Source organism: Rhinolophus hipposideros, assembly GCF_964194185.1.
Source record: "Rhinolophus hipposideros genome assembly, chromosome: 10".
NCBI lineage: Eukaryota > Metazoa > Chordata > Mammalia > Chiroptera > Rhinolophidae > Rhinolophus > Rhinolophus hipposideros.
Genome location: NC_138056.1, coordinates 37,244,682 through 37,265,994, shown reverse-complemented (window position 1 = coordinate 37,265,994; position 21,313 = coordinate 37,244,682). Strand labels below are relative to the sequence as shown.

Sequence of the window (21,313 nt, the reverse complement as noted above, 5' to 3'; positions counted from 1 at the left end):
ACTGGGTTGTTGTGAGAATGTAATGACTTAATGAGGTAAAAAATATACAGCAGTACTTTGCACAAGTAAATGCTAAGTAAATGGTAGCTGCTGCTGCTGTTAACTTCTTTGAGTCTCAGCTTATACATCTGTCAATGGAGGCAACCATTTTCTACTTTAAGCATGCTCAGCATTTATTGGCACAGTTCAAGGCACACTTCAGGGGGTTCAACTAATGTTATTTTCTGTCTCTTTATAGGTAGGGACTAGTAAATGCATTCATTGGGAGGTGCCAAGAAGTGCCATATCAAAAAGCTCTGTCTTCAAAGTTTTCTTTCTCTCCTGGAGTCATTTTCCTGACGTTTAGCTTCTCTTTCTGTGTTTTCCAGAGATGTTATCAGTAGGAGAGGGTCTGGACCCAGGAAGCACTTTGATTGTCGGGCAAGTTGGAGTTGAGGGTCAGAAGTTGGATCCACTGGGATGGGTTGTAGCATCATGGAGAGAGCCCTTTCATGTCTCCTCCTGAGGCAATAGTCCTTCTAGGTCAAGTGGAGCCCATGAGGGAATGTGGTAGGTGATGGAGGGATGCAGGGATTAGGGTCGTCCTTTCCTCCTTAAAGACCTCATACAATGACAGAGGGTAAGTGCGGAAATCTTCTAGGTCTGGGTTATGGCCACTAGGATCAGAAAGAGCCTGACATTCAGGAGCTTGTTGTTGGATCCTTATCCTGGGACCAAAAGGAAATACTAAAGCTCTGCTGATGGCACCTGGAGAAGTAGAGTCTTTTTCCCCCCCGCACACTTACAAAGTTTATTTTTTATCAAGCCGTTTTCTAAAAGTGGTTGTGTAAAGCTGAGTAGTGTATCTTCTCAGGGCATGGTGGGGGCACCCACCTGGGAAGAAGCAGAGTCTTTATGTTTCAATATCAGCCTCTTTGTCAAGCAATTTTAGCAGCAGTCTGGTATACATTCCTGGAGACACAAATGGACTAAAAGTCCTTTCCTGCCTCAGGGCCTTCGTATGTGCTGTTTCTTTGGCCTAGAACATGGTCTTCTCCAAATATTGTCATGATTGCCCCATTTTTTCCTTAAGGTCTCAGCTGCCTCATTATTAGGGAAGCCTTCCTTATACACTCCATTGGGCTTTTGTTTATTTTCTGTCTCATTTATTTTCTCCCTCACATTTATCAGAATTTGCAATTGTTTATATTAATTTCTTAAAAGCTTATCTTCTCTTGCCCACTACTGGAATGTAAGCTTAACAGGGGCAAAGACCTGATCTTTATTCACCATGCCATCCCAAGATGCCAGGGTGCCTGACACATAGTGTACACTGAGCAAATACTTGTTGGGTGAAGGAGTGAATGGGAGTCACACACCAAGATTCAAATCCCAGCTCTGCTACTTATGCAGACAGGTACATTTCTCTTTACTGACTACTTACCTCATCTGTAAAATGGGTAATATAACACCTGCCCAGATTTTTTCCCCCCGAGTCATTGTGGCAACCAAATGAGATAACTGATATGAAAGCACTTTTTGGTGAAGCTATGTTTTTCCTCTTTACCATCCAGAACTGTGCCAAGAGGCCTCATCTGGGGAAGTCTTCCTGCTGGCCTCTGCGGCCCTTGCCAACATCACCTTCTTTGACACAATGGCCTGCGAGATGCTCCTGCAGCTGAATGCCATCCGTGTCCTCCTGGAAGCCTGCAGTGACAAGCAGAGAGTGGACACGCCTTATACCCGGGACCAGGTAAGAGCTCAGGAGGGACCAAGCACAGGGCCCATAACTGTGATGACAGAGCTCAGGGGGCCAGGGCAGGTCCTGGCTGTGCCGGGTTAGTCCTGTTAGTGGCCTTCTGTAGGAAAGTAAAGGGAAAAGCTTTCAACATGCCTATTGCCTTTTGTGCGTCTTCCTGAGCTCACTGTCTCTCCGCTTTTCCCAACCCAGGCCTTTCTCTAGTTCTAGTCACACCTGTGTATCCCAGGAGGCAGAGACATGACGGGAAGGTCCCCGAACCTCCTCTGACAGTCTGTGGCCCACTCTGGTTGGGGCCTGTCTGACATGGTACCCTGCAGTGAGTTTCTTCCCTTCTCTGCCTCCGTAAAAACAGGGGGTTGGAGCACAGGTTTGATCCGGAGCCTCATCCTCTCTATCTATCTCCATATTTTTGTATCTTTGAGCTCCATGTAAAGTTTTGTTGGGGAAAAAGGATTTTACTGCTAGCCATGTTTGAAGACATCGAGTGAGGGAGTTTTAAAGGGCCTTTGAGTTCTGAGGTTATAGCATTCTGTCCTGCTCCACATTTAGCCTCCCGTTTCCTCACCAGAGGGTGGGGGTGGTAGATCAGGCAGGTTTTAGGTCTCTGTAAATCCCACCAGGTGCCTGAGCTCTAAGTTAGAGGTCTAACCTGAGCTCTAACCCAGCTCCTCCCTGTCTACCTCTTAGCCTCCAATCCCTGCCTGTCAGCCTCATCACCTAGTAAAGCTGCCACAGCTTCACTACCCCAACTCCTGGAAAGCCTTCCCGGACAGCTGGAGCTCTCTGGGTTCGTCTCCTTTTCTTGGAGGCCACACCTCACGATGCAGCGTTAACTTTTCTAATGATATTTATTCCTTCCTATTTATTTTATGTCAGTTTTTTTTTTTTTTAATTTTCTGAGGGCATGGTCTAGGTTTATACTTCACCAGGATTTCTGAAGACCTCTAGCCTGGAGCTGACTTCCAGGATGAAGTTCCCTAAATTCCTGTTTAGGGCATAAAAGGGAAGAAGCAGGATGGCACTTTACCAGTTCTTTCTTATCCTTAAAATCACTGGCCATCAAAAGTCCCATTCAGAGAGAATTTTCTAGTCCATAATCATGTGTAGATGAGAGTTCTAATAATACTGTGAGGCTGGTAATATTTGCTTCATTTAAGAGATAAGAGTATTGAGGCTCAAGAGGATGTATCCAAAATCATAAGGTTGGAGAGCTGCTATCCAGCATTTAAATCCTGGTCTGACTTAGACTTTGGTCTTTGACTCTCCTCTGCTGCCATCTTTGAAAATGAAGTGAAGGTACTGTGGCTGTGGGGTCAGAGAGACTGAGCCTTGGTCCTACCCAGGCCATTTATTCATTGAGTGACTTTGGGCAAATCACAGTCTCCTTGGTGTTGGTGTTCTCATCTATTAATTGGGACATGAATGTCTACCTTGCAGGATTATTGTGAGAATGAGTGAGGTGATATACGTAAAGGACCTGATACAATGCTTAGTCCTTAATATATGATGAATATTCTTTTTTAAACTTGATGCTCTAAGGAAGAGTATGAATAGTGAATTACACAAAGTCCTCAGCTTGGCCTTCCAAGCCATGCATAATATTGTTCCTGACTTCCTTTATAGTCTAATCTCTCACTTCTAAGAGTTGGACAAGCTTCCCATGAAGACAAGGTATGACAGTACAGACGGATAACGAGTGATGGCTCAGCCATTGGCCCACTTGGTGTCTGAGGGGAACATGTCCAACGCCTATTGCAGTCACAGCCCTTGGCTATGGGGAGTGGGCCTGGAGGGCCCACCTTGCTCCCACCTTCTCTTCTTCAGGTAGACACCTCCAGTTGCTGGGTCTCATGTACCTGACATGATTTTAGGTCCCTTCACCTTCAAGTTTCTCTCCCGTGACCAACTCTGGTCATTTCACAGAAGATCCAGTAGTGAAACAGAAAGAACGGGAATTTGGGGGTTAGATGACCTGGGTTCAAAGCTTCTCCTCTATTGATAATCATGTAACTTTGGACAATTCACTCCAAGCCTCACTTCTCTCATCGGTGAATGGAGTTGAGTAATACATACTTCACAAAGTTGAAGTAAGAATTAAATAAATGAATGAGTATAAATTCTTGGTACGGTTCCTGGCACAAAGAAACTATTAAATAAATGGAAACCTCTGTCCATGCTGTTATTACTACTGGCATTGGAATGTGTGGCACACAGACCTGAATGGGGAACCTCTGGAGTGGAACTTCCTTATCTGTTAAATGGGCATGGTCTCTTCCAGCTCAGACATCCTCTATGCTCTATGTACAGAGATACTTTTTTCATCACGACGAGTGACTGGGCCCTTTTGAAACCTCGTTGATTCCTCGGAAGGAGGGGTCTCGAGGTCGGGAGAAAATGTGGTCAAGTTCTATGCAGATGGCAATTCTTTCTGAATCTGGAATCAGGAGTTTTCCTGCCTCACTCCCCAACCACCCTGTGCCCCTGACCCCATCTTTCCCACCCCTCTTCTTCCCCCTTCCCCCTACCCTAAAAGTCTGAGCCAGGCACATCTCCCACCGTCCTCAGGATGGCTTCACCTTCTGCCCTGATTCAGAGCAACCACTTAGCTAGTGAGAGAGTACCCATTAAAGAAACAAATGGCTCTTTCCTGTGGCAGAGGGAGAATTAAGGTGATCAGAGAGCTCTCTGTAATGAAGACAAAGAAGATGAATTAGACTCTGAAGTGCTCACCACCCCCTGAAACACTTAGGAGATTAAATGCCCGTAAAGCTTCCAGTAATGCATCTGCCAATGACGCCAATGCTGTGTGGAGCCTGTTGGTCTTGGATCTATACTTGGTCCATCTTTGTTTGGATATCTCAGTGAGAACCTCTTCATCATCTCAACAAGCTGAGTCCACTTAATTTGTCCAGCAGAAGCCTCGATGGCCATGCCCGTCCTGTACTCACCCCCGGGGTGTGAATGGGGGTGAAGGCAGTATTGGGCCTGGGCTCGCTCTCGCCCCTCTGCTAATCTGGGGAGCTGTTGTGATTGAGCACCGAACTCCCTGCTAACAAGCCATCTGTGTGGCCTGTATTTTCATCCCCCGGAGGTAATGTTTAGGGGTCGTGCTATCTAGGGAATCCAGCTACAGGTGTGGCATGGGGCAGTGAGAACCCTTTCTCACTGCCTTATGCTGGCTCACCTCTGCCCTGCCTGTGAAGCAGTGGCAACCTAGAGTGAAAGGGACTCTGTTACCTTGTCTAACCCACAACAGACTTTTACTGAGTATGACGTTTTTGTGGACTTCAGAAATTTATTGCTTTCATAGAGGTAGAAGTTACTGGTATACACTTCCCATGAAAACACATCATTTGCTTCGCATTTTAGAATGTCCAGATTTTGTAGCAGTCTTTCAAGGTTTGGGTCCTTTCAGACTCTGTTTCCCTCAGGCAAGTTATACTCATTTTATTTGACAAATATTCTGGGTGCTTGACAAAACACTAACTCATTTAATGCTCACAACAGACTTATGGGTTATCTCATATTGATCTCCTGTGGTAGGCCAAATAATGCACCCACCCCCAAAGATGTCCACGTCCTAATCCTCCAAACCAGTGAATATGCTACCTTACCTGGCCAAAGGGATTTTGTGGATATGATTAAGTTAAGGGTCTTGATATAGGAAGATTATCCTGGATCGTCCATGGGTCCAGTGTAACCACAAGGGTTCTTCTAAGGAGGCAGGAGGCTCAGCGTTAGAGACTGAGATGTGATTGAGGAAGCTGAGATCAGAGTAGTGTGGTGCCAAGAGCCGAGGAATGCAAGCAGCCTCTAGAAACTGGAAAATACAGGGATGCGGATTCGTCTCTAGAGCCTCCTGGAAGAATGCAGCTCTGTCTACCCCTTGAGTTTTGCTCCACAAGACCCATTGAGGACTTCTCACCTCCTGAACTGCAAGATAAAAGTATGTTGTTTTCAGCCACTAAGTTTGTGGTGATTGGTTAAAGTAGCAATAGAAATCTAATACACCTTCACTAACCAAGGCACAGAAAAGTTCAGTAATGTGGCCAAGATCACATAGAAAATAGACGATTGAGCCAAGACTTGGAACTAGGCTGGCTGATCCATGCATTAGCCCCTACAACACACTGCCTCTCACCTAGGGCTTTTCTCAAAGCTGATACCCTCTCGATTCACCAAATAACTGCAGAGGGAACAGTGCCTTTTCATTCAGGAGGAATGGGACTTAACTGAAAACCTTCAGACAGGATCGAATTAGCCTGGGCCAGAGGAGAACTGTCTGCCGAGCGCCCTGTATGTTTCCCCCGGATAGCATTGCTATCTTATATCCAATGAGATAAACCAGTTGGTCCCTAACATCCTAGCCCGGGGCTTAAGTGCAAGAAGAAATTCTTTCTCTACGTCATGGTGCATGTAAGGATGTTTCAAAAGGGGGACGCGAAGCAGGGCATAATTGGCATTTATTCAAATTGTGCTTAATTGAATGCTTCATCTGCAACTCCGAAAACCACATGGGGTACAGGCTCTGTAAAGAGGAAGTAATTTTCATTAACAGGATCTAAATTAGTTTGACACAAAGACCTACCTGTGCCTGTACCACAGCTAATAATTGCCGTGTAATGAACCTGATGCGTTCGACAAAGCTTTCTTTTTCTTTTTTCATGTTGTCCTTCCTCCCTTTCTCTCATCCTTTGCATTTGAATCTGTATGTCAAACAACTGTCTTTTCAGAAAGGCCAGACTGGTGATGGTTGGGTCGTCACAGTCACTGTGTGATGGGAGCAGAGGCCGTGCTCCCTGCTACTGCTCACAGCCTACAGGAAGCCAAATGAGCTGTAATCTGACACGGACTTGGCCTTAGGTCTCTTTTCTCATAAGACTGTGCACTCTGTGCCTCCTGGGGAACCTTCCATTTTTTTAACTGCATCATCAATCCATATTTTTCCTCTAACTCCTTCCCCTCAGCCCTCACACACTCATAATCTTAAAAGGGGTGGGGGAGGCTTCCAAGGACTAATCCTCCTTTAGTCCCATTATCTTTCTAAAACGCAAATAGGAGCTTGTCATTCCCTTCATAAAACATCTGGTGAGGCAGCCTTGCCTTTGGGATGAAGCTTTTCGGGTATTCTCCTGTCCTTCCCCTGTCAGTGCACCCCAGCCATGCTTACCCAGCCAGGCCCCTGCCTAGGTCTGAGCTGGAAGGGGATGACACACGCAGATGCCACAGAAGCCTATGACGCAGGTCCCTTTTCAACATGTGTTTAGTGGGGGCTGGGGGAGATATTCTATTAATATGGCAATTTTTCTGTTTAAAAGATTTGTTACATGTATTCATTATCCAGACTAAGGTGCCAATATTGAACCAATTAACATCTAGCTAATACTCTTTCTTAGTAAACATCACATTACTATCCAGTAATTATCTAGTTTCAGAATTTAAGCTGCCTGAACTGTCCTCAGGAGACTGTCAGCTGCCACCTCAGAGGTGGAGACATGGCCTCCAGTTACATTGTGCCACAGGCTTTGAAGAAACCTTGAAAAGAGATAGGTCTGCACCAATGAGAGGTGTTTTTTATTTTATTTTTTAATTTATATGATTTACCATGTGAGAGTGCTGTCTGCTTCCACGGCAGTGGGTGAATTTTCATTTTGCTGGTTATGTCAGGGATACTGTCATGGGTAGTATCTGAGTTAATAGGTACCAAGTTTCCAACATTTTCCAGTGATGTTTTGGCAGCCTGTACAGTTTAGGGTCTGCAGAAGGCCCCCTGATGGTCCACTCCTTAATCCAGTTTTGTGCTGTGAGTTCTCTCTGCAACCTTGACTAGGCCAAGGGGTGAGGATGGGGTGGGCTGTTGGCTGCCCAGCCTGTGAGGTGGTAACCCAGGCTCACTGTCCGCCCGCTGTCAGCATCTCTTTACTGCGGGCAGAGCCCTTCAGTGATAACCAACAAGCAAGGCTTGGAGGCCACAGTCTTGTAAAGTGCAGCTGGGCGTGAGCTTTCTCCTCAGATTCCATAAAGCGCCCGATGCTTGGGCTGTAATGCTGCCCTTCTGTCTCACTCATGTTCTCTAACTTGACCTTAGTCTCCCTTAATTTCAGGTTCGAAGTAGGTGGGATTCAGTACCAAGGCAAAAATCTAGGATAGAGGGAACCTAATCCAGGGCAGGGGCTAGCCGGGAAGCTGCCAGTTCTGTCTGCATTTCAGGGGCTGGGGCCAGAGAGACCCTTCTGAAAGATGACAGGGTCCCCAACTTTACTCATGTAACACTGTTCTCTCCAGTGGAATCCTGGGGTCCATCCCAGGGACACGTGCTGAGGAATGGGCATCAAGTCACTGGAAAAACACAGCTGGGTGGCAGGAGCCCATGCGGATGAAAGAAAATACCATGGAAGGATGGGCCAAGGGGACAGGAAGGAGTCACAGGCTAAAGGAAAGCTCTGTAGTCCCTGGCTCAGCTGTCTGTAGACATCACCTTGTGGCTCAGGCGTGCCCACTTTCTTAGCTTCTCAATTCTCTTTTCCAGATTGTGACCATCTTGGCAAACATGTCTGTCCTAGAGCAGTGCGCCTCTGACATCATTCAGGAGAACGGTGTGTATTTACAACAGTGTGCATGTGGCACGGATTGTGTGGCTATACAGGACCCTGCGCCTTTGTGTTTGTGTGAAGGTCTGTGTGGAGATATGTACATCTGTACATGTGGGTCTCCACAATTGCATGAGCATACATATACACATGCTTATATGTGCAACTGGGCCAATATGTAAGTGCTTGCTTGCTTTCATGGGGCTTTAATTCTACTGGGAGACAGTGAACGAAAAGATAGAAAAGGTCAGAGGGTAATAGAGTTTGGAGAAAATAAAGCAGAGAGGGGCGTAAGGTAGCCCCAAGGTAGACAGGGGGCAGTTGCTATTTTCACTAGGGTGGTGAAGAAAAGACAAAGATTTCATTATGATTCAAAAAGTGAAACTCTGTTCCTACAATAGGATGAATTCCAACTTTAAATCATTTCTTTAAATCATTTCTGATTTCTGTAGAAAGCTGAAGTGCCTGAGAAGTGAGGGATCAGGTCAGGGCGAGCTGGATCCCTCAACCCCTCACCTGAGAGCATCTCTTTCCCACTTGCTCCCCTGCTCCTACCCTGTGCACTAAGGTCCAGGTTTTGTTGACCTGAAACTGATCTAAGCAGTCCCAGCTGGCGGACAGGCCAGCCACCCTGCAGCTGGGAACAGAGTGGCGAGGGCTCCCTGTGACTGGAAAATAAGGGAGCAATTAGCAACCGGTTGGAAACCAGAGACACTAATGAGAATGAGTGAGCTGGGACCCCAGGCCAGCTGCCTCTGCTCTTGTTAAACCGTCTTCTGCCAGGTTGCCCTGCTGTTTTAACAAATATTCACATTTCCCATCCCCCATTGCTCTATTACTAATTGAAACACATCATTTTGTGTTAATTCCATGTGATGGAGCTAATAATGAAAAACTTTCCTGAGCCAGCTGAGGCTGGGAGTCTGGGAGGTGTCATTTCGTGGCCTGTTACTTCAGCGCTCAGAGCCTTAAGTTCAAGTGGTCAGCGAAGTGGGTCCCCCAAGGCCTATGGATTTAGGATTGGAATATCTAGCGTCTATAGAGGGTTTCATGGTTTGCAGTGTGCTATTGACAGACTTATTTAGTCAACAGTTGCTGGGACCAACTATGTGCCTGACATTGTGCTAAACAAATGAACACAGAGAGAAATAAATCCTTGCCTTTGTCCTAGAGGATCTCACAGTCTAGAAGGAGAGCCCAACTTGACAAAAGTGATAACATGACAAAAGTATGACATCTATAATAAAATAATGCAGGAGAAGGAGAATGGCACAGAGGTTGAGACTGTGAAAACTGAAAACAGACTGGGCTTGAGTCCCGCTAATTACTAGCTATGCGACCTCTGTTTTTGCATCTGCAAAATGGGAACAATAGTAATACCTACCTCTTAGAGATGATGTGAGGATTCATAGAAAGATTGTTAAAAGTGTGTCTAGCACAGAATGAGCACTGTGCTAAGTGTATCTACTCTTTCAGGAAACAGTGATAGCCTCACATGGCTCAACTGAAGAGAGTTTGATGAAGAGACTATTTAGCAAAGTGGGGCAGGACTTGAGGGATTAGCAATGGTGGTGACAAAGCCAGGGGCCTCCTGAGCTGGACAGGGCAAGCCCTATCATGCAGTCTGGGCTTTAAAAGGCTGTCCTCTTACCAGAAAGCATGAGACTCATGTGCCTTGCCCTGCATCTTGGTGATTTTTTTCTCTGTCCTGCCTCGAATTGTGTGTGCATGTTGGTGATGAGGTGTGGTTGAAGGGGGCCATACTGGGAGGTCAGAGACTCTGGCCAGTGGTCATCCTTACACTGGGAGGCAGGACAGTCCAGCCCAAGCTCTTACTTGTCCATCCATTGACATCAATATCTCCCTTTCAACTAGTTTTGCTTCTCCCTGAGGGACTGGGGCTGAGTTGGAGAGAACGCTGGGGAGAGAACACGACATTGGGGGCTGGTCTCCAAAGCTATAACTCCCCAAAACTCTCAGGCAACTCTTCTGGCATTGAGCCTGGCCAGCACTTCAGAAACACATTCCGGATTTTCTTCGGCAGCCCCAATTTCATCGCATCACATCTTTTTTTAGACAAGACTTAGAAAGTATACATGCAAAGAAAACTTTGTCTTTATACATCTGTAAGACTTCACATGAGTGCATTCACATTCATTCATTTGATAGTCATTCAACAAATGTTTGGACTAATCACTGTTCTGGATACTTTAGACATATGCTTGCAGGAAATGGACAAAACTCCTTGCCCTGTGGAGCTTACTTGCTAGTATATGAGAAACTGTTCTTTTTCAGGTTCCAGGTACAAAGCTGGGGTTGGGAAAATGGCTTATTTATGGGAACATTAACCAGGATGAGTTAGTAACATATCTTAAGCTTGTGGTACTTCCTAAAGTTGTCATTTTCGTTCGGCCTGTTCATGTTCCCAGAGGCCATAATACGCATATCACAGGACATGAACAGCAATGACCTTGTCTTAGGGACATTGTGGACTAGGGAGCCTGAAGAGCATGTTCCATTCAGTGGCCAGGGAGAAGATTTGGGAGAGAAGCACCTTGCCCCAAGGTTAGACTGTGTGATGGCAGAGTTAATAGAGACTAAGAAAGGCAGGGCCAGCAGGGTCCTTTGAGCTTGTGTGGGGAGAACTGGGGCGCTTACAAAGCTCACCGGAGAGAGAAACGGCCCCTCCCCAGGAACTGAATAGCCGTAGGGTCCATAACTAAGTAACTCACAGCCCCAGTGCACGGGAATCTAGAAGAGCTGGAAATTGCATCTGGTTCAAGTAAGATTCAGAGTCACTTGTCTGGAGTGCTGCACTGGACCTGACTCCTGTGTGCACTTGGGACCTCACATCCTCTCTCCAGACCTCAGGTTCTCATCTGAGAAATGAGGGAGGGAGGGGCTGGGCTGGAAGAACTCTTAAGGACCCTTCGGGCTCTATGGCCTAGTTAGAGGTTGCAAACTTAGATGCCTAAAGGATCTAGACAAGTAATTTACATGGATGATGTAATCTCAACAAGGACTGGATCAATCTCATTTTAAAAAGTAAGCTTATAACAAGTTTTAGCAAATTGTTGTCATGCAGCTATGTGCGCCCAGTGTTGTCAGAACCGGTTAGATTTCTATAGAAATCTCCCAATTTTCATATTAGCAGAAAATTAATAAATTTTTTAAGACACTCTGTGGAGCAACAAAACAAAGCAAAATACATCTGTGTTTTGCTGGTTTAAGTTCCAAACTGTCAAGTGCCACTGGGTATAGGAAAAGGGGCCGGGGCTGGGGCAGTTAAGGAATACTTCCCATAGAAGATGGACTTTTACTACCTGCAGGATGGGAACTACTTAGATGGAGAGTGAGAGGGACAATGACATCTCCTGCAGAAAGAATTAGATGGGCAAAGACTTGAGGTGGCAATGAAAGTGGGTGTGGGTTTGCCGGACAATCAACACAGATGGGATCTCAGGGGAGGGTGGGGAGGCTTCTCAACAGACCAAATCCAGGCCTAAATCTCTCAATCCAACTCTTGTAGCCTCCTCTACTGCTTTCACCTACTCTAAAACATTTGACCTATTGTTTATCCAGCCTAGGTTTGGGTCACCTCCCCCCAAGGGGACCCATCACTTCTGGACCTGATTCAGATGCAGCCAGCATCAGAGGTAAAGAGGTGATGGAGAGAAACCAGATTATCTGGGTTCCGATACTAGCTCCCCAACTCCTAACTGCATGACCCTGGGAAAGGTACTTCACATCTCTGTGGGCCTCAGAGTGAATCATAGTAGTACCTAGTTCATAAGGCTACTGGTAGGTTTTAGGGAATCACGCACTTACTGTGCATTTAGCACAGTGCCAGGCACATAGTAAAAGCTCCATAATAGAACTGAAAAATAAAAAGGGATGTCCTGCAGATGTCCTTTCCAAGTATAGTGACTTGGTATATGGAATCAGAGATACCCCCCCAGGGCAGAAGAAGTAGAAAAGGTGGCTTTGTCTAGCTTCCTGCCTGTGGTTGAGGTCCCCCTGTCACTCTGACAGCCTTTGTTTGAGCCTACAGTTGTCCATCCTGCTGACTCCAAGGGGAAGTTTCCCCACTTGGGCAACTACCAACTGTTCCTCTTTTTCCACCCAGGGGTCCAGCTTATCATGGGCATGCTGTCTGAGAAGCCAAGGTCTGGGACCCCTGCTGAGGTGGCGGCCTGCGAGCGAGTCCAGCAGAAGGCGGCAGTGACCTTGGCCCGTCTCAGCCGAGACCCAGACGTGGCACGGGAAGCCGTGCGGCTGAGCTGTAAGGGATGCTGGCTGTGGTGGGAGTGGAGTGAAGGGCTTGGGATGGGAACAGCCCTGATGCCATGGTGGTGACAGAGGACTAAGAGCAAGGGCTAACTGGCGTGAACCCTTCTCTCTGGGTGCTAGGATAGAGGTGCAGGGTGCAGCCCCTAGTCTCGTTTAAACCTGGGGCTGAAGCAAGAGAGTGGAAGGGCTGAGAGAGGTTTAAGTTGGCCAGAACGGTGACTCACCTGCAGACTTCCTGTTAATTATGACCCCATTCTTTCATTCATTTCCTCATTCATTCACTCACTCATTCATACACGAATCCTTTCGTGTATTCATTCATTCATGCATTCATTATTTCATTTATTCACTATTAACTCATTTATGAATTCACTCATGAAATCACTCATTCATTTAGTCAGTCACTTATTTACCCAGCAAATGTTTTCAGATCACCCACTCTATGCTAGCCTCTGTTCTGAGTGCTAGGCACATAACACTAACTATAGCATTGTCCTGACCACAGGGCTTTCAGCCCTAATGAGGCACATAGGCAAAGAAACATTTGCACTTGAATATCATAGAGCGATACTCAAAGCCTGTCCGTTTAGTGCACAGGGGAAGTAGCCACCATTTATCTGGGTGAGTCAAAGAATATTTCAGGAAGAAGGTGAGTTTTCAGCTGTGGTTTGAGGAGTTATTCTGCTGTGAAGGCTGAGAAAGGGCGCTTCAGGTAGAGGCATGAGAATAGGCCTGGCAGTGCCACCTATCATCCAGGTACAAGGACAGCAAGAGGGGACCCTAGGGCAGCAGAGGGTTCCAGCTTCATAAAGACTTCATGAGGAATAAACACACAAAAGGGGTCTGCACACCTTTTATTACTATCTTATAAGGAGTTGTGGGTTTTTTGAGTTTGAAAAGGTCAATTTACATTTAAAAGCAGTCATTTGCTTAACTTTCCTCTGTAAAGGCCTAGGCAACATTAACCTCTGCAATCTGTAGTTTTCTGTAGTTTTAGCTGCAGTGTATTTTCTGACTGATAGTCAATTGGAAAAAAAAAGAGGTCCTGGGCAGTTCCGCTGATAAGGATGTAAACGTTAAACATAGTTCTGGTACAATCGGAAGCCTGCACAGAAGTATCTCTTTCTCAGAGACCTGCACTACCTTCGGCTGTAGTTGTAACTGAATTCAGTCCTGGCCAGTCTTCTGGCTCTTAGAGGTTTGATTTAGATGCTGCAGCTCATCCTGGCCCTGACCAGGGTCTGTTCACACCAGAGGAAGCAGGAGGTTTTCACCACAATCTCCTCCAGCTGGGTTCAGCCCCCTTCCCTGGCCTACTGGCGGGCTGACAGAGTTCCTGAGAGTCACCTGCCTCCCCAGGGCTCCATGCGGAGAGCTTTGTGAGAGAGGGGGAGCCGCTCTGGCTTAGGCCTGGCCTGGTTGGTCCCCATCCAAGGCTTGAGGTTCTCTGTGTGTCTCACGCAGGTATGTCCCGCCTCATTGAGCTCTGCCGATCGCCCTCCGAGAGGAACAGCAGTGATGCCGTGCTCGTGGCCTGTCTGGTGAGTTCCCAGTCTTCCCCCAGATTTCTCCCTGGGCTTTGAGATTGTAGGCCAGGCGCCAGGAGAGCTGGCTATGCCACGGTTGGCTTGGGTAAGCCATGAAATTTCTCTGGACTTCAACTTTTCTAGATAAAATGGTAATAAGAGTAATACTTGTTTCACTTAATTCATAAAGTTGTGAAGAAAATACATGAGATCATATATGTGAAGGACGGGGGACTGGGGAATCTCTACCACCACACTTAGTAGCTATGAACCTTTGAGATTCTAGGAAATCCGAACAGCGACCCAGACCAGAGTGGCTGGCGGGGGGAATGTTGGGTGGTGTTAGTGATGTCATGGTGCTGCCAGCACGTGGCAACTAGGGTGGGGACGTCTCCTGCGGGTTCCAAACTGCACATAGTGAGAAAACTCTCCCTTCCTCCTGGGACAGAGGCCCTCTGCTGGTGAGCTTCCAGCCTTGCAGCTCCCTCCTCCTTTGTGGAATAGGACGGAGGCAAAAGGACAGGACAGAGAGTATTGTTCAGTCAGCTGCCAGGATCTTCACCCTGATCCAAGCAAGTGAATCCTGGGAGGTCCCCAACTTCTCCTCCATGCTTGGGTCACTCATTAATTCATCCTGTAGCACCGGATGGGGAATGCACACTTTGTCTCTGTACTACTCCCTGTGGGGCTGTAACGGCAGCTTCCAGTTGGAAGTCATTGTATAAACAGGCCATTTTATTGTCAGGAGGGAGTGCCAGATCCTTGACTGGTCCTCAAAGGACGCAAGGGAGAAGCGATGGAGCAGGAGGGTCCTCCAAGCTGTTTCGCAGTAAAGCCCTCTCCTTACCTGTCTTTCTTAAACTGAGCTCAACTCATTTCTGGGAGCTCCTGAGGAGCATTGTGTGGTGATAAAAAGAGCAGGGCATTACAGCCAGACACACCTGTCTTGGTTTTGCCATTAATGAACTGTATGACAGTAGGTAGGTTGCTAAGTGCTATAAATTTTATTTAATAAATATTTACTGATTCTATATACCATGCACACTTCTAGGCTACAGGGATATTGCTGTGGGGAGGGGGGCAAAAATCTCTGCTCACCCGGGGCTTTTATTCTGGTACATGCAGAACAACCTTAGCCTTTCCTGGGCCTCTGGTGATCTGATGAAGCTTATGACCCCCTTCTCAGAATAATGTTTTAAATGCATACAATACAATACATAGAGTTAAAAAGGAAACCAATCCCATTAAAATAATTATTAGAGTATTTAAACATGTGATATACTCGTATATGTACTTTTAAATGAATGCGTTAACTAAGAGCTAGCAGTGGGCCTAATAAGTTATTGTACGCTTGACTAGCAATGAGTGTCAACGATATTTGAAGGTAGCTATAATAACTTATGGGATATAAAGCTATGTGATTTCTACTTGGGAACAAGTCACAGGGATTGCTGAGACTTTGCGGTTTGTGGTTACTGTCATAACAGAAGGAAAGGCTAAGTTTCAGTTAGAGGTTACTAAATGTAAAGAGGTAATTGTTTTCATGTCAGTTCACAGCACTTCTTAATTCGGTCTGGCCTAGTGAGTCAAATGGAGAGAGATGAATACCTGGAAAACACATAATAACTGGTTCCAACCACCATCATCTTCAAAATTCAGGTGCCAGGAAGTGCCTACCACTGACTAGGCCCGGAGGAAATGTTGGGAAACGTTATAGCTCCATTGGAAAGGGGGCTTGTTATGATGCCTTTTTCAGTTGTATTATTAGTTTGAAGAAGAGCATACTTCAATTTCTCCTTGTGGATGAATTGTTGGATGCTGGAGAGACCCCCTTACCCCCAGTCTGCCCTGCATGTGGCTGCTGGCTAATTTTCCTCACGATAGTTTACAACCATGACACGTCCATAACCAAACCTTCCATGGCTCCCCATTATCTACAGCCTGTTGTCCACATGCTCAGCCCTTCACATTGGGCTCCGACCCACCTCTGAGGGCTAGAGGCCTCCCACAGGCCCCATCCTGCTCAGCTAGGCCAGAGTGCTGGGAGCCACCAGACACTGTGCCTTGGCCCTTGTCTCAAGCAGCTGTCCCTTCTACAGCTCTGCCAGCACCCCTTCAAGGTTCAGATCAAAATCCATCTCCTCCATGAAGCTTCCCAGGAGCTCTCTGTGCTGAAAGACGAGGAGCACACAGTAGGCCCCTGGGCCTGCCTGCGTGGACTTTGTTTATCCCTAGTAGGAAGCATGTTGTGTTAGGCAGTGTTCTGGGTATTATAGGGGAGGCTCTTGGAATTCAAGCACAGGCCTGCCTGACGCTGCAGGGCTTGACTTTTGACCAGACCTGTTTTCTGCCCCCATGTCTTGTGGCCCTGGTCTTGCTATCTTGGCTCATGGGGGATTTATATTTCTCCCCTACAACCTGGAACCTTCTTAGGGACAGGGCCCTTTTCCAGCAGTTTGTATCCCCATAGGACCTAGGGTTGGTGACTGTTTCTAGCCTGAGGGACTTATAGACTTGTCTCCCCGCAGCCAGCCCCCGGTATTTGTAGGTGTTCATGGTTTGGCTCTCAGAAGGGGCCCCACAACTGAGTGCAGCCCCCTGGCTGGGAAGATAGAGGCCACTTGGAGCCTGGCCTGGTGGAGGGAGTGGAGGCTACCTCTCCTGCCTGTTTCCAAGGCCTTCTTCCCAGCGTCAAGGCTCTCTTCAGGTGGAGAGAGGACATTTTAATTATCATTCCCCACATCTGGGTAAGTGGCAGCACAGATTGCCTCCCCCAAGCAGAATTGATTTTTCCTTAATGAAGCTGCTGTCAATGGTCTGCTGGGCTTGTTTAATACTTGGGTGTTTTCAGACTGTCTGGGAATGAGATCCTGGGATGATTGGCTGTTAACCCTTTGAGGAAAGCAGAGGTTGAGAGAAAGGCTTCAGAAGGCTGGAGGGTCCTTCGAGCCCATGGATGTTGAGGAGGGGGGTCCTCCAGAAAGTTTGGGTTCATGTCCTGCAGACTTTCTAGGGACCCTGGGGAGGTGAGGGTGTCTATTTGCCTTTCTGTGTTTTCAAGTCTGTTTCTAATTCTCTCTCTCTCTCTCTCTCTTTCTCTCTCTCTCTCTCTCTCTCTCTCTCTCTCTCTCTCTCTCTCTCCTCTCTCTCTTTCATTTTGTTTTTGTTTTTCTCTCCTTCTAGAGGTTGCCTCCTCTCTTAGGAGTTTCTCTCTCTCCTTTCCTTTTTTCCCTTTCTTTTTATCTCCCTCAGTTCTCTGTCTCTCTCTCTCTCTCTCTCTCTCTCTCTCTCTCTCTCTCTCTCTCTCTCTGTCTCTCTCTCTCTCTCGCTCACTCTCCCCCTCCCTCCTGTCCTGCCTCCTCACCTCTTCCTACCTTTCTCCTATGATTCTCCTGTTCCCAGTGCGCCCTCTCTTTTTCTTTGTCACCATCTCTCCTTCCTTTAATCTCCCTTTCATGCCTAGTCTATTTTTTTTCACCAGTTCACCTTTGTCTCTCTCTTTTAATATTTCTTTCTTATTTTGCTTTTCTGTTGTCTCTTTTTCTCTGCCTCTCTGCTATTTTCTTCTTCTACCTCATTTTCTCTCTTCATGGGTCTATTTTCTATTTCTTTGTCTTTCTCCCTTCCTTCCTCTTGCTTTATTTTTACCCCTGATGATGTAAAATACATCGATGGCCTCACATCTTCATCAGGTGAAGATTCCTGGCTCCTTTTTACAGTGACAACCCAAGGGCAATGGCATTATTTATCCCAGTTGGATCAAGAGGAATCAGAAAGTACTATGAAGTCAGCTTCTTTAGCCCTAGGCGAAATCATACCCCAGGAGAGGCAGGGCGCACTAGTTAGAGGCAGTCTCCTGGAGTCTACTTCCTGTCACTAGTTTCTCAGACCCTGCCCATGTGCACAGAGATGCATAGCCCTTCTCTTTTATCCCGCATAGACATGGCAGTGCCTATTAGCCCAACTACCAACTTAAGCCATCCTCTCTGTTTGCCAATTAGGCTATTTCCCAGCGATAGGTTACCTCTCATGTCTAGGTAATGAGCTAGGTATGCCTGCCTTGTACTCAATATAACCTAGTGTCCTGGCTTGCGGCTTCCTGCCTGTGTGTATAGGCCCTGGAGTTAAACTGCTTTGTGATTTTGGGAAGGCCTCTTTTCCTCTCTGAGCCTTAGTTTCCTTATTTTCAAATTAGAGATTGTGATACTTACTTTGCCGTATGTTTTAAGGATTAAATAAAATGTTATGTTGGCATTCCTCCTTCTTTGCTTCATCTGCCATTTCAGATATTACCCCCCACTTTGTTTCCCAGGGGAAGGGCATCCTTAAGCTCCTACCTTGTTTCCTGATGTGTACAGTCTGCAGAAGAGGGAAGTAATTAATATTCATTGAACACTCAGTATGCATTGCCTGAGCTAACTGGTAAAGAGGTGCATAGCTCACATTTGCAGTTTTAGGTAATTCTAGCAGTAGGAGTCAATTTTAAAGCACTTTGTTTTGCAAATATTTTTTGAGGCCTGTGCCAACCCCTGACCTACCTGCTGTAGATATGAGAAAAATAAAAGAGTCTCTGCCCTTGAGGAGCTCAGAGTCGAATGCAGGAGATAAACACCTAAAAACCAGTTACTGTCAAGTGTGAGAGGGTTGAGGTCAAGCCAGGGGCTGTGAGTGTACGGAGGAGGGAGGGACTGTTGCTGCTTCAAGGAATCAGGGAAGACTTCACAGAGGAGGTGACAATGAGCCAAGCCTTGCAGGATGAATGCGACTGCTGGCAAGAAAAGAGTGGGGAGGAACTTCATGTCATAGAGAAGAGTTTGGCAAAGCACATGGGCATAAAATGAGATAGCATACTCAAGAGTGAAATGCTCAGTGTATGGAGACCTTGGCAGTGATTTCATTCTGCCTGCACTGCTCTTTCCTGTACATCCCCATCTTGGTGGTAGAACCTCCATCTTCTTCTGTTGTATGACTTTCCTTCATCTCTCCTCCCTCCTTCCCATCTCATAGTGTTTTCCTCAGAACCTTGCTGAATTTAGGATAAATCAATAGTCCTTGCTGTTCTAAGGTTCCTCCAGGGAGCTGGAAGCAGGAATATAATTCTACTGAGGCTCTGGCAGTTACCGTCTTTAGGATAAATAAATCTTAAATATGTCACTAAGTTGACCAGATCTTTAAAATGACAGATCTTAAAAAAACTAAGTTCCCAGGATGACTGGAAAATCAAGATGGCAAGACCATTATTAAGATCATGAAGACTTTCAGATGACACCTCTCATGGTGACCAAGGCACAAATGCAACCAGGTGCCCAAATGTGAAGGTGACTCTGGTGACCAGGTAATCAAAAGGACCAGATCACTAAGGTGGAAAGGTGAGGATTACCTCAAATTGCTTGGCAAATGAGCCACTTCCTGAAATGCATCTCTCCAGGCAGTTGAAGGAAATACATGCACCTAAGCAGGGCCCAGTCTGACCCGTGTCATCTCTTCTGTTTTCTCCCTAGGCTGCTCTGCGTAGATTGGCTGGGGTCTGCCCTGAAGGCCTCCAGGACTCTGACTTCCAGCAGCTGGTCCAGCCCCGGCTGGTGGACTCTTTCTTACTCTGCAGCAACATGGAGGAGAGTTTTGTGTAGCTAGTGAAGGAGAGGAAAGGCATTTGGCTCCATTCTCATGCCCCCTCTGTGTACTTACCTGTGAACACACCTGACTACACACCAGCCCCCTCACCTCCTTATTTATACTTAATTTATTTTTTACATGAAATGGACAGAGGGCTAAATAGTCTAGCAACATCATTAGGCTACGTTCCTTGGGAGTATTTTTTGTTTTTATTTTTTGACTTCTGTGACTTTTAAGTTGCAGATGTTGAAATGCATAATGCCTAATATGACAGATTGTCATGGGTGATTTCACTTCATATTGATTTCTCTACTCTCACTATATAATCTTGCCTCATTTTTTTTTTAACTTGGGAACCAGAGTATTATAACTGCCCAGCAGTTTTTTAATGTTGGATTTGCTCTTTTAAAAAAGATTTTAAATGAATTTCATAGTTGGACAGAATATACTAGAAGGAAACTTTTATTCTTTAATAAATGCAATCAGACAAAATGTCTTGGATTTTCTGATTAAATTATACCTGAGACTAATTTCTTGCTTCCCAAGGTTTCATGCCACAAAAACTTTCCAACTATTAAAATGCATAGGAAGTTACATGGTTTTCGTAGATTCATAAATGGATCAAGTTCTGAGTGACTTAGTGAGAAATCAAGAATATTTCCAAAGTCCCCAGAAATTCAGTTTCCCTTAGCTTCTCTGTTTTTCCTGAAACCTCATGGTGAATAGCTTCTTCAGATGAGTTTTTAGTGAATAATACCTTTTCAAATGTATACTTGAAAGTAGTGGCGTGCTGGAGTTGGCTTATACCAGCTTGCAAGGGACAATTGTGAGGATTTCTTTTCAATCCCACAATCAGTGACCTCATATTCATAGCTTGAAATTGGCAATAGTGGAAGTATCTACACCACAGGAATTGGTAGATGCTACAAAGAAGAGGTTTTATTGTTTGTTTTTGTTTGTTTGGAGAGATCGTTTACCAATTGCATTGCTTGAAAGTATCACAAGAATCTGTGAATCCTTCTGAAAGGTTTAATATCATCATATTATGATGTCATTTTATCCAATTCAAGAAAACTTTCTTGAATTCCATTACATCAAGAAGCCGAAAAAGAAAAATCACATGATCATATCAATAGATGAAGAAAAAACATTTGACAAAATACAATACCCATTCATGATAAAAACTCATTAAACTAGGAATAAAGAGAAATTTCCTCAATTTGATTAGGCATATCCACAAAATACCTACAGTTAACATCATACTTGAAGCTTTCTCATTAAGAAACTTGAAGTTTTCTCAAAAGATCAGGTACAAGGGAAGGATGTCTCCTTTCATCACTCCTTTTCAATATCACACTGGAGCTTCTAGCTAATGAGAATGAATAGATAAAACAGGAAAAGGAAATAAAATATATACAGGTTGGGAAGGAAGACAAAACTGTTTTCTGATGACACAATCATTTATGTAGAAAATCTGAAAGAATCAACAACCAAACTCCTGGAACTCGTTAACAATTATAGCAAGGTTGCAGGATATAAGTTTAAAACAC

At 45.7% G+C, this 21,313-nt stretch overlaps 1 protein-coding gene across 2 annotated transcripts in view; it reads left to right on the top strand.

The window, feature by feature from the left end:
* The window catches only part of INSC (INSC spindle orientation adaptor protein), a gene marked incomplete at its 5' end in the record, with an annotated part of 122,581 nt that extends 102,330 nt beyond the window's left edge, over positions 1 to 20,251 (top strand). For both annotated transcript variants that reach the window (XM_081063704.1, XM_081063703.1), the window contains 5 exons: positions 1,554 to 1,732; positions 8,271 to 8,337; positions 12,458 to 12,613; positions 14,086 to 14,162; positions 19,649 to 20,251. In XM_081063704.1, the coding sequence (XP_080919830.1) occupies positions 1,554 to 1,732; positions 8,271 to 8,337; positions 12,458 to 12,613; positions 14,086 to 14,162; positions 19,649 to 19,777 (608 nt within the window). In that variant the 3' untranslated portion in view covers positions 19,778 to 20,251. The remainder of the gene's footprint in view (positions 1 to 1,553; positions 1,733 to 8,270; positions 8,338 to 12,457; positions 12,614 to 14,085; positions 14,163 to 19,648) is intronic.
* Between the last annotated feature and the right edge of the window lie 1,062 nt (positions 20,252 to 21,313).